We start from the raw sequence: 13,258 nt of genomic DNA, 5'->3' as shown, positions 1-13,258 counted from the left end.
TGTCGGCAGAGTTCGCAGCAGATTTGTCTTTTCTCTCATCCTGAACTGCCTCTCCCAGGATAGCTATGGAAACCTACATCCGTCAGAGGCAGCTCATCATGTCTCCGCTCATCCCATCTAGAGTCATCGGCGAGAACGAGCCGCTCACCGCTGTCTTCAACAAAGTCATTGCCACTCGGGAGGTCAATCACAAAGGCCAGGGTAAAATATCCCTATCAATAACCCTAACCCTAACCCAATCACAAAGGCCAGGGTAAAATAACCCTATCAATAACCCTAACCCTAACCCAATCACAAAGGCCAGGGTAAAATAACCCTAACCCAATCACAAAGGCCAGGGTAAAATATCCCTATCAATAACCCTAACCCAAAGGCCAGGGTAAAATAACCCTAACCCTAACCCAATCACAAAGGCCAGGGTAAAATAACACTAACACACTCACAAAGGCCAGGGTAAAATAACCCTAACCCAATCACAAAGGCCAGGGTAAAATAACCCTAACCCAATCACAAAGGCCAGGGTAAAATAACCCTAACCCACTCACAAAGGCCAGGGTAAAATAACCCTAACCCAATCACAAAGGCCAGGGTAAAATAACCCTAACACACTCACAAAGGCCAGGGTAAAATAACCCTAACCCAATCACAAAGGCCAGGGTAAAATAACCCTAACCCACTCACAAAGGCCAGGGTAAGACGAAGCCTGCATAGACACTGCGTAGTCCTTTTTTTGTTATGGGCCAAATAAGTGATGCGTGGGGGTCTCCTACAGAGTCTATCCTTTCTGTGTCTATCTCATTGCGTTTCTTCATGTTTTTGCGGGCAGGACTGTTTGTGACCCTGAAACTCCTCCCTGGAGACCTCGCTCAGGTCAGGAAGGAGTACCCCCACTTTGTGGACCGCACCACAGCCGTCGTCAGGAAGATGGGCTTTCCAGAAATCATCCTCCCAGGTGCCTGATTTTTTTTTTTTTTTTTTTTTTTTTTTTTTTTTGGTTTAGTTTATTTCGATCAGAAAGAAAAGAATATTCACAGAATAGAAAAAAAAACACAGAAAACAAAAGATACATAAGGCTGACCGAAAGGGTTTAGGGCTGAAGCTAACTAGCTTGTTTGATTTTGATTTGATTTGATTTGATTTATTTAGCACAATTTAAAAAGAAAAACAGTGCAAGGAGGGAACGAAGCCCAAAGGGCTTGTACAGAGTTCCACTCCCATCATCTACTGCAGTGGATACGTAAAACACAAGATAAACAAAGACATTTACAACATAGAAAAACTATAAACATAAACAACATAAAAGAAAACATGGTTACATAATATGGAAAATAATGACATTGAAGGTTAAGACATAAGATGTTTTTTCAATAACTTTTTGAAGGATGTGAAAGATAATGTGGACCTCAGAAACACGTCCAAATCATTCCAAAGTCTTGGACCTCTAGATGTGATATTAAATTGATGACCAGATGTTCGACAGAAAGGTAAATGAAGATTGCCACTATGCCTGGTTGAATATGAATGAAAATCAGAAGAAGAAATAAAGAAATTATGAAAGGTAAATGGAAGATCTTGTTTACTGTTGATAAACTTATGCACAAACAAGCATGAGTGAAAAACATTGAGTTTGTGAATGGGTAATATTGAATATTTCATAAAAAGAGGTGCAGATGGCTCGTGTCTACTAGACCGAGAGATCGTTCTTAAGAATCTTTTCTGGATTATCAGTAATTTGTTGAGGTAAGTTGGATAAGTTGCAGACCAGACAATATTGCAGTAATTCATATATGGAAATAAAAAACTATAATACAAAGTCAAGTGAGCAGAGGAATTGATCAGGGGACAAACCTTTTTCAGTATGCCAAGCATCTTCATTGATCTTTTGCAAACTTGATTAATATGATGCTTCCAATTTAGACCTTCATCCAAAACAACACCCAAAAATGTGGTGTGTGATACTTGGAGGATTTCAGTTCCGTCAATTGATATTTTGGCTTCTTCTTTTGCATACGATTTATTTTTGTTGCAGAATATCATAAAGTTACATTTTTTTACATTGAGAGTTAGCTTATTGATCTGGAACCAATTTGAAACAGTTGATAATTCATCATTTACACTTGCGATGAGAGACTTGAAGTCATCATGAACAGCTATAAGACTAGTGTCATCAGCAAATAATAAGGGGAGAAGGTTATTACAAGACATAGGAAAGTCATTAATGTAAATTAAAAATAATAAAGGGCCCAAGATCGATCCCTGTGGAACCCCAAAAAGAATACTTGATTTAGTAGATGAGACACCATTTAAATAAACAAACTGCTCTCTATTATCCAGGTAATTGATCAACCAATTGAGGGCAACACCCTGGATTCCATATCTATTGAGTTTTGAAATTAGGATTTTATGGTTGACGGTATCAAATGCTTTGCTTAAATCAAGAAAAACACCAAGGGCAATTTTTTTTCCGTCCAGAGCTGAAGAAATGTTATTGACAAGTTGCAGCAATGCATGCTCGGTGGAATATTTCCTGCGAAAGCCATATTGATGGTTATACAGGATATTGTTAACAGCTAAGTGCTTGGAGATTCTTACATAAACCAATTTTTCCAAGATCTTTGAGAAACAGGGTAATATGGATATTGGACGATAGTTGCCAAAGTCCTTTGTGTTAAATGCCCTTACCCTTATACCTTTACGTTATATGTAAACATATGCAGTACATATGCATACACATGGATACATACCATACATGCATTAATTTACACACACATATAGCACATGCTCCTAATTATACATACATGCCCATACACACATAGGCTACCTACCACCTATACATATAATTACACATACATAGCTAATACCAAACATACTACAAGAAATACAAGTGTCCCATAAGTCCTAATTATGTACCATCACGTCTATACTTCTCCAGAATAATGTTTCTATACTTTTTTTTTGAATTGCGCAAGATTTTTTACTTTCTTTGATCTCGTCAGGTAATTTATCTTGTCGGACATTGCACTACACATGCTGGCTGCATTGTAATGTGTAATGTGCATGTGCAACATTGTAATTGCGTACAAAACCAATGGTTTGGCAAGTCCACCTGAGCTTCTGTTGCTCCTTCTCCAGGAAACGTGAGGAACGATATATATGTGACCTTGGTGCAGGGAGAGTTTGATCGTGGCAAAAAGAAGACACCGAAAAATGTGGAGGTCATAATGAGTGTGCACGATGAAGAAGGCAATCCCATGGAGGTAAGACGCCAAATACATTGTCATTGGACTTAAAGGAACACTCCGCCCATTTTCAACCAGCTTTGTATCATTAGAACATCAGTAGTATATCAGAAAACTGTAAACAGTTTTGAAGTCTGTCATTTAATTTGACAGTTATTGAGTGTTAAAGTGTGGACCAGTGACATCACTGGTCCACACTAAATCAAATGAATAACTCATTAACTCAAATCAACTCTCAATAACTTTCAAACTATTCATCATTCATCTAGTTTGACAGTTATTGAGAGTTGATTTTAGTTAATGAGTTATTCATTTGATTTAGTGTGGACCAGTGATGTCACTGGTCCACACTTTAACACTCAATAACTGTCAAATTAAATGACAGACTTCAAAACCGTTTACAGTTTTCTGATATACTACTGATGTTCTAATGATACAAAGCTGTTTGAAAATGGGCGGAGTGTTCCTTTAATAATGCTTTGGTTTAATCTTTATTTTGTTTGTATTTATCCTTTACAAATTTGATACAAATCCTTGACGGTCAAAGTTGATTGCAAAATAAAGTAAATTGATATTGTTGGTTATGATCATGTATACACATTTCCTTCCCTCAATCTCTTGTAGAAAGCAATATTTCCTGGGGCCGGGTATGATGGGATCACAGAGTACAAGTCTGTCATCTACTACCAGGTTAAGCAGCCATGCTGGAATGAAACGGTGAAGGTAAGCTCACACAGAGGAGTCACATGACACGAGCAGCTCAGTACTTTGCCCCAAGTCCTCCAGTTACTTCCTCAAATGGATTTGCCGAAATATAATGAAATCATCTTCTGCGGTAAATATTGGCACAGAACGTGCTAGTCATACTAATCTCACACCGGGGGCGTCCGGGTAGTGCAGTGCTGGTAGATTCCCTGCCTGCCTACCAACACGAGGGTCGCAGGTTCAAGCCCCCGTGTTGCTTCCGGCTTGGCCGGGCGTCCATACAGGCACAATTGGCTGTGTCTGTCGGTGTGTGTCTTGGTTGCTGCACTAGTGCCTCCTCTGGTCGCTCTTGGGGGAAGGGGATGAAAATGGGAGGGGAAAAATAAAAAATAATCTCACACCAGATAGTGCTTCTTGTATGATTATAGTCCTGTATTCACACTCTCCTCAATCCTCTTTACTCCCCCCCCCCCCCTGCAAGGTGACAATCCCCATTGAAGATGTGGGCCGCTGTCACCTGAGGGTGATGTTTCGACACAGGTCATCCCAGGACTGTGAGTGCCTTCTTTGTCTGACAAGCAGCTGCATTGTAATATGTCATCCCTCCACCAGGGTGAACGGGGCTAGGTGGGGCTGTGTGGGGCTCTGTTCTGCTACATGATGTTCCCGTGTTTCCTTCAGCTAGGGACAAATCGGAGAAGCCCTTTGGCATGGCGTTCGTCCGCCTCATGAAAGGGGACGGGACCACGCTCCGAGACGGCCGGCACGACCTGAACGTCTACAAGGTGCGCTTGCAGAATCCTCTCTCTCTCTCTCTCTCTCTCTCGATTGATTTGTATAAATTTCAATACATTGAGCTCATCCTTAAAATGGGCAGTGTATTGTTTATTGCTTTTATGTAATTACACAAAAAAGTGTGTCTTTGAATAGCTGACAGTGGGGTAGATGGATTATGCATGAATCTCCCCTCAATCAATAGATATGAAATTACATCCCCATCGATCAATACGCTTCATGATTCATTCGCCGTTTTCTGCATTTCTTAGGTTGATGTGAAAAAGGCCGAGGATGCAAAGGTTTATCTCACCTTGCCAGGGACGTGGGCTGAAGTGGAGGAGAAGGAGAAGCAAACGGGGAAGACATTCCACCATTCAGGAGTGATTCCTATGACTAAAGACAGCTTCCAGATAGCCACGCTCACCTGCTCCACTAAACTCACTCAGAACGGTACCACCATTCCCATTTCCCACCATAGAATCTGTGATCATTAAAAACACACGTCCCCTTTCAATGTTGAAATGTCAAGCTTTTAACACATCGGGTAGTGCAGCTGTAGATTTCTTGCCCTAGCAACACGAGGGTGGTAGGTTCGAGCCCCCGTGTTACCTCCGGCTTGGTCGGGCTTCCGTACAGGCACAATTGGCCGTATCTGTGGGTGGGAAGCCGGATTAAAGGTATGTGTCCTGGTCGCTGCACTAGTGCCTCCTCTGGTCGGTTTGGGCGCCTGTTCGGGAGGAGGGGCATAGCGTGATTCTCTCACAGTGAAAAACCCTCCCGGTGAAACTCCTCGCTCGCATGTTTCAGAGGAAGCATGTGCTAGTCCACAACTCTCCCCAGATCGGCACAGAGCAAAGACCTGGACAGCAGGGGGAATTGGCCAAGTACAATTGGGGTGGAAATCCGACCAAAAAAATAAAATAAAAAATCTTTTAACCTGTTTATCATAAATAATGTTCTAATGGAGAAATTGTTGTCTATTGTCTTTTCTGGTGTGTTGATGTTGTCCAGTGGATCTACTTGGCCTGTTAAACTGGAGGTCTCACCCTGAGGATCTGGACCAGAACCTGAAGAGACTAATGGAGGTCGAGGGAGGGGAGATCGTGAAAGTGAGTCCTCTTCTTCCCAGATTGCGCACTAAACATGTAATGCGCTTCTATATTTTATAGATGTTTTATTATGCCCTTTAAATGGCACGTTTCTAACGGGCTTTCTGTTTGATGCACAGTTTCTCCAGGACACTCTTGATGCCCTCTTCAACATCATGATGGAGACCTCAGAGAAGGAAACCTATGATATCCTTGTGTTCGATGCCTTGGTTAGTTCTGTAACATCTACGCTACACTGTCAGTGGGCAATGCCTTTTCCCCCATAGGTGTCAACTCAATGCCATAACACACACCATGCTATCATTAGATAAGGCGCTGATATAGCTTCCTCTTTTTCTTGCTCATCAGGTATTCATCATCACACTGATTGGCGACATCAAGTTCCAGCACTTTAACCCCGTCCTGGAAACCTACATCAACAAACACTTCAGTGCCACTTTGGCTTACATGTGAGTCGTCTCCCTTCTGTACTTTTCCCACCACGCACTCCTTGGCGCTGTGTATTTTCACGCCCACGCACACAATTAGCAGTCGGGCCTTGATGCCTGACGCCTCATTCACGTCCTCAGGAAGCTGACCCGGGTGCTGAACTACTACGTGGGCCACGCCGAGCAGCCCGCCCTGACCGAGAAGCTGTACGCGGCGCTCAAGGCTCTCAAGTACCTCTTCAGGTTCATCGTACAGTCCCGGGTGCTCTACCTAAGGTATGAGCGCTGCCGCCGCCGCGGGGCGCGCGCGTCACGTCCACACTCCGATGTCGGAAGTGTTGTTTGGGGTGACGCAGTGCCTGACCTTGTTGATTCTCAGGTTCTATGGGACCAGCGAGGACGGGGACGCCTTCTTCAACTCCATTCGCACCCTCTTCCTCTCCTTCAACACTCTCATGGACCGACCGCTGGACGAAGGAGTGAAGATAAAGGTATATTATTGCCAGTTCCTCGTTTGCAGGTTTACTGTATGTTACCGGAGAACGAGCGTTAAAGAGATAGCACTGAAACAAAGAGAAGTGAGTGATGTTTTACCGCCATTCCTCCACCTGATGGGACCTGGCTTCTTGGCTTTTTCAGGGCGCGATATTGAAATACCTCCCCAGCATCATCAATGACATCCAGAGCGTCTTTGATGCCGTGGAGCTCAGGTGACTATCCCCCAGGCTTTTGCCCAAATAGGAAATTATAATTGCCTGTCAAGTCTCAAATTATCATGTTTACGTTTCAGTAAAGGAGGCAATATTCTCATTTCTCGCGACTATAAACTCAACCTGGCACGCGTGCTCTCTTTTCTTATTCCTAAATGACAATAATTATAAGTTGTCAAATGTAATTATAGAATTGTCATTGCTGTTTCTTAACACTTTTCTTTTTTTTTTGCATTTCCTAGTGTTCTTCTCACCAAGTTTATCGAGAGCATCCCTGACTCACAGCTTGTGCGTCAGAAGCTGGGCTGCATGTGTAAAATGGTGGAGAGTGACCTTTTCAGGCAGCCAGGTAGGCGTTCTTGGGGCTCAGGCAACTTAATATAATGACATTTCACACGCGACAAACAGAGAACAATTTGAACTCCAGCGGCAAATTAACCCTACAGACATGTTTTTAATGAGCTAGATGATGGCCTCTCTGTTCTTCTCCCATCTGTTTGACGCAGATTGCCGAGATGTCCTTTTACCACTCGTCACTGACCAGCTGAGTGGGCAGTTGGATGATCACTCTAGTAAGCCGGACTACGAGGCCTGCGTCCAACTGCTGAGCACTGTGTTGGACAGCCTGGACCGCAAGGACGTGGTGAGGAGTGGGAATTAACCAACACACACGCACTCACACACGCACGCACGTACGCGCACGCACGTACGCACGCGCGCACACACACACAGGCATCATGCAATTGTATCTGTTGTTTTGTGCGAGCAGGGTCCGACCCGGGGGCATGTTCAGCTGATAATGTATCTGTTGTTTTGTGCGAGCAGGGTCCGACCTGGAAGCATGTTCAGCTGATCATGGAACGGCTTCTGCGCAGGGTGAATCGCACCGTCATCAGCATGGACAGATCTTCCCCTCTCATCGTAAGGCACAGTGGCAATACAGATGCAACATTTTTTTGTTACTGATTTTACTATGAATAAATGAATGAAAACATCAACAATAGCAATGGTTACTACTAATACGCAAATCGTGTGCACCTAGTTCTTCATCTGAACACAACATGTGCTGTGAATGAACACCAAAGAGTAAAAAATATTGTGTTTTGAGGGGCTACTTCACAGAGGAATTCTGTGAGTAATGGTGTGACTCCTTTGCGGCAGGGACACTATCTAGCCTGCATGACGGCCATCCTGAAGCAAATGGATGACACGCATTACACCCACTATATCAGCACCTTCAAGACCGGACAGGATAAAATTGTAAGTGTCTCGTTCCTCCCCTCTTGGCTAAATCTTGTCCCGAAACATCTCATCAATAACAGACATTAAAGCAGCCAGACCACTTACGGCTCCTTAAGAGAATATTGATTAGCGTATACAGTAGACATTTCATGCAATGGATTGGATTGATATGACGAGGATGTCACTGGACTGTCTTGCATTGAGCCGTGGAACTGTAACATTACATTGGCCTGGCATGTAGCAGCAGTGTGTCGGACTGGGTTACTTAAGCATGGTCCTCTCTGCCAGTGGGTCTTCTGGGTATTAGATTTTTTTTTACCCCCAAAAAAGTGCCTACACATGCAGTAATGTGACTGCTCTCCTCCTGCCCTCAGGACTTCTTGATGGAGACATTCATCATGTTTAAGGACCTAATGGGAAATGTATTCCCAGCTGACTGGATGATCATGAACCTGCTGCAGATGCAAGTCTTCCTGAGGGCGATCAACCAGTACTCCGAGGTTCTCAACACGTACTTCCTGGACCAGACCCATTTCGAACTACAGGTGGGTCTCCTCCTCCCCCACCCTGTGAGAGCGAGGTCACATTTTTTATTCAACGGAAAATCAAAAGCCAGTGTTATGAGAAGGTAATTATGCTATTAATATTTGAAAACCCTGCTCTCCTCGCAGCTATGGAATAACTACTTTCATTTGACCGTGGCGTTCCTCACCCACACATCACTGCAGTTGGAATCCTTCTCTCAAGAGAAACGAAATAAGATCCTGAACAAGTATGAACATTTGCATTCGTTAAATGGATTATGTAAATGAAGAAAGTATGATTTTATATGAATCAACATTGCTGTCACTTCAACATCACTTCAGAAAGTGATTTCACTTTATTCCCACAGATATGGAGACATGAGGAAGTCCATTGGCTTTAAGATCAGAGATATGTGGTATAACCTCGGTAAGTATTTTGCTCCATCCCAGTAAAGCTGCTATAATCAGAGACTTTTGTGGAGTTGTTTATTCCTTGACCGGTGGTAATACCAGGAGAATAACAAGACAATATTTTTTTATTGTCCAGTTTCACAGAGCCTTGTTTTGTTTTTTGTTTTTGTTTTTTTACACCGCTTTATTAGTTTTGTCATCTGTTTGAGAAATGAAGATGCGGCTTATTGCCTTCTCAAATCATGCTATGATATTTCTGGATGATTATGTTGTGCTTATCCCTCAGGCCCCCACAAAATGAAGTTCATCCCTGCCATGGTGGGTCCCATTCTAGAGGCCACGCTGGTGCCAGAGCCCGAGCTGAGGAAAGCCACCATCCCCATCTTCTTTGATATGATGCAATGTGAGCACAACTTCAGCCCCGGACGCACATTTGAAATGGTAAAGAACTGTCTATTGTTAAAATTCTCCCCAAGTCGCTACTGGCTAAATATGACATTTGTGATGTGTTTTTAATGCCCCTCTCATCTTTGCAGTTTGAGAATGAACTGATAACAAAATTGGATCAAGAGGTAGAAGGAGGCCAAGGGGATGAACAGTACAAAGTCCTGCTGGAGAAAACGTAAGGCAGATCAAACGTGCACTACTTCTTCATTCTAAAACAGATTTTAAGTAGTACTATGCACAGATCAAAAATCCTCCAGTCCTGCGTAACACGAAATCCACATAGGATTGAATACATAGAATACAATAAAGTTCTGTCGGATTATGTTGTATTTTGAAGCTAGTCCTCTAGGATCCAGTTGGAACAAGATGGATGTTGGAAATAAACAACATCTCAAATCAATAGAAGCCCCACAGAGATGGGATGTAGAGTCCCAAATGTTTGTGAAAGCCCTGCAAGACTTTGGTAGTCTGAAGGCTTCACGCCCCAAACGCAAAGCCATAATAATAATTAAACCCTAACACCAGGCCTTGCTGTTTGGGCATTTTTGGAGTGCTGCTATCGCGTGTTTTTCTCCTATAGGACCTCCACCAGAATCCAATATCCCCGTCAGGAGAAAGGCAGGCCTTGGGAAATTGAGAGCTCAGAATTGGCTGTGTTACAGTCGGGGAGTTAGTCTATGAAGCATATTGTTTGTGTGTGCAGGTTACTGGAGCACTGCAGGCGCCACAGATACCTGTCACAGTCGGGCGAGGAGCTGGCTCTGCTGCTCAGCAGCCTGCTGGAGAATCTCCTGGCGTACCGCACCATCACACATGACGAAAGCCCCGAGCACCGCATGAGCTGCACCGTCAACGTGCTGGTACGCCTCGCACCAAGATCAGCTGACCAAAGGGTTAACAGTGTCTGGGCCCTCTGGGGCATCGACGTTTCAACTCGACAACATAAACATTCTAAATTTCCCCCAGCTTACTTCCTGTTGCAGCGTTTGCTAGTACAATAACTGACACTGGACATAAGCTAGGTTCCAAACTGTTCCCTAGCAACACAATTCTGTGAAAACCGTCTATAACTATCACCTGTGTGCGCTATGCAATGAAGAAAAATCGTGTGTGTGTGTGTGTGTGTCTGTGTGTCTGTGTGTGTGTTGTGTGTGTGTGTGTGTGTGTGTGTGTGTGTGTGTGTGTGTGTGTGTGTGTGTGTGCAGAATTTCTACAAAGAAAAGAAGAGAGAGGACATTTACATCCGGTGAGTCAGCCGAAGACATGCCGTTTGTGCACTGATTTATGGACCACTGTACACCTGACTGATGTGATGTTTTTGTAACCAGGTACTTGTACAAGCTTCGGGATTTGCACCTGGACTGTGAGAACTACACAGAGGCAGCCTACACTCTGATACTACATGCTGAATTACTGGAGGTGTCATACCCTTTTTCTTTTGCCATTTTTTCATGTTTGAGCTGGTTTGTCCGAATGTTGATTCATGGTAATGTTCTTTCTTCAGTGGTCTGACAAACCCTGCGCGCCCCACCTGATTCCCCGAGATGGGCAGCGCATGTGGACCCAACAGGAACTGAAAGAGAGGCTCTTCCAGGAGATCATATGTTACCTGGACAAGGGCAAAGTGAGCATTAACCTCTCCATTTGACCCCCCCCCCCCTCACTGTTAGCAGTGTGACACTTGACTTGTAAGGCAGTAACTTAAAACACACACGGCCACAGAATAGGAAACTTTGGTTCCTTCACCTACCGCATTGCTATAAAAGTATACCGACTAAAGCTGGTGTTGGGGCGTTCACCCGGAACAACCCTTTGGAGGCAGATGGCAAAGTCTAGCCTGTGCTGCTGTGTTTTCACGTTGAAGATTCATGTCCATTTTTAATTGAGTGATGCACACGTCTTCACAGATGTGGGAGAAGGCCATCGAGTTGGGCAAACAGCTGGCCAAGATGCATGAGAGCCACATGTTTGATTTCATGGAGCTCAGCCAGCTGCTGGTAAGAGGACTTCTTCTCCTCATTATAATGAGCCGTACCGTTTTGTGATGATGTGAAGGAAATGTCATTGCAGCTCATCAACACGATCAGAAATAACCCATCGACTGTTGTTTAGACAAGAATGTCCTGCCAACTTGTCCAACGCCTGCAGACGGTGGGTTGAAAAAAAGAACTCGAGGAAATGGAGAAGCGATAAGAGTGGTCGACCCTTTTACTCAACTCACTTCCTCCCAGACAGTGCCTGCTGATGCGGTGGTGTTTGATGTTTCCTCACACTGAATCTATTATGAATAATCTATAAGACTCTTTCTGCAAATAGTTTATTATGCTGTGTTAAATATTTCTTTTTCTTATAACATAAAACGCAATGAGGCGATCCACTCTCGGAAAATGTTATTGGAATGAACTCATTGTGAATAATATCATAATTTTGTTACCACCAGCTGATATATTGGAACATATACCTGCCTGTTAAGCAAGATATACTGCATCCCTCTCCTCTTCTTTCTCTACTGTCACAGAAACAGCAAGCCCAGTTCTATGAGAACATCATGCACGCTATGCGGCCTCAGCCTGAGTACTTTGCTGTGGGATATTATGGCCTTGGATTCCCCTCCTTCCTCAGGGTAAGGAAATGATTACCTCTTTCAATAAATACAGACTTGGAGTTAGAATAACCCTCGTGCACCTCTGCTTACGCAATGAGCTGGCTTTTTAAAATGTTTCTTGGGGGGGAAAGGCGGCGCAATAAACCCTGATAAAGGTTATTGGCTTCAGGAGAGCTCGACGTGAAAGCTTTTTGATGACACAAGAGAATGTCAGAATAAATATAGTCCTGACGAGCCGTTGCAGAAGCGCACCTGTCACATAATGTGGAATATAAAGTGAATATACCTCGAGGCGTCGTTGAAATGCTAGCGTTGTACAGTATTGTGTTTCACTTTTTGTGTTACAGAACAAGACCTTCATCTACCGCGGCAAAGAGTACGAGTGGCTGGAAGACTTCAGCTTGAAGCTGCTGTCTCAGTTCCCCATCGCAGTCCGGATGACCAGCACAGCGCCCCCCGGGGACAACATCATCAACTCCCCAGGACAGCGTATCCTTAGATATTGTGTCGCACAATTTCTGCATGTGCAAAGAGATTTTAAAGCTTTCAACATGATTCAATACATCTTAAATCAGGAGAGACTCTTTAGTGAACAATAATGTATTTACATGTGCACAATGACATGAAATGACATGATTATGAAGGGGGCGGTGAAGCCACGAGTAGAGTAGAATATCCCCCTAGGCCCTATGGAGTCTAGACACTGGTGGTGGTGATGAAGAGGACTCTGAGAAGTGGGCTTCTGGAAATCTTGGACCTGGGCATCGAAGTGATGGACTGGAGGTGTATGGGGTGGAGGATGGTCGCAGCAATCGCACTGAAATAACAGCAGACAACACAAGAGAGGAGAACAGCTTTTAAAGTTGCTGGCTAAGGTGTGATTGGCTGAATAGGAAGATGTGGCTAGATCCGATTGGTTTAGCAAAAGTGTCACGTCACTAATCAGCTGATATTGCAGGGGAGCTGGAGAAGAGAGGGAGAGGAATGATCAATGAGCGAATGAAGACAAAGTCTTCCTGTCTGAACTTACATGAAGCTTCATTTGTCTTTGACTGCCATTC

The 13,258-nt window shown here is 43.8% G+C and overlaps 1 protein-coding gene across 2 annotated transcripts in view; it reads left to right on the top strand.

Moving 5' to 3' along the window:
- The window catches only part of dock5 (dedicator of cytokinesis 5), a 39,625-nt gene that overhangs the window by 18,885 nt on the left and 7,482 nt on the right, over nt 1-13,258 (top strand). For both annotated transcript variants that reach the window (XM_083644553.1, XM_083644554.1), the window contains exons 12-40: nt 59-201; nt 827-952; nt 3,133-3,257; nt 3,864-3,962; nt 4,426-4,498; nt 4,626-4,729; nt 4,991-5,171; nt 5,733-5,830; nt 5,950-6,039; nt 6,179-6,279; nt 6,400-6,534; nt 6,638-6,749; nt 6,898-6,968; nt 7,211-7,317; nt 7,475-7,611; nt 7,794-7,889; nt 8,130-8,228; nt 8,585-8,755; nt 8,882-8,982; nt 9,103-9,161; nt 9,432-9,586; nt 9,682-9,767; nt 10,296-10,452; nt 10,798-10,838; nt 10,921-11,011; nt 11,097-11,216; nt 11,500-11,589; nt 12,111-12,215; nt 12,545-12,686. In XM_083644553.1, the coding sequence (XP_083500679.1) occupies nt 59-201; nt 827-952; nt 3,133-3,257; nt 3,864-3,962; nt 4,426-4,498; nt 4,626-4,729; nt 4,991-5,171; nt 5,733-5,830; nt 5,950-6,039; nt 6,179-6,279; nt 6,400-6,534; nt 6,638-6,749; nt 6,898-6,968; nt 7,211-7,317; nt 7,475-7,611; nt 7,794-7,889; nt 8,130-8,228; nt 8,585-8,755; nt 8,882-8,982; nt 9,103-9,161; nt 9,432-9,586; nt 9,682-9,767; nt 10,296-10,452; nt 10,798-10,838; nt 10,921-11,011; nt 11,097-11,216; nt 11,500-11,589; nt 12,111-12,215; nt 12,545-12,686 (3,215 nt within the window). The remainder of the gene's footprint in view (nt 1-58; nt 202-826; nt 953-3,132; nt 3,258-3,863; nt 3,963-4,425; nt 4,499-4,625; nt 4,730-4,990; nt 5,172-5,732; nt 5,831-5,949; nt 6,040-6,178; nt 6,280-6,399; nt 6,535-6,637; nt 6,750-6,897; nt 6,969-7,210; nt 7,318-7,474; nt 7,612-7,793; nt 7,890-8,129; nt 8,229-8,584; nt 8,756-8,881; nt 8,983-9,102; nt 9,162-9,431; nt 9,587-9,681; nt 9,768-10,295; nt 10,453-10,797; nt 10,839-10,920; nt 11,012-11,096; nt 11,217-11,499; nt 11,590-12,110; nt 12,216-12,544; nt 12,687-13,258) is intronic.

This window comes from Poromitra crassiceps (genome assembly GCF_964638095.1).
Source record: "Poromitra crassiceps genome assembly, chromosome: 10".
In the NCBI taxonomy this organism is placed as follows: domain Eukaryota; kingdom Metazoa; phylum Chordata; class Actinopteri; order Beryciformes; family Melamphaidae; genus Poromitra; species Poromitra crassiceps.
This window is presented reverse-complemented; position numbering and strand designations above follow the sequence as displayed.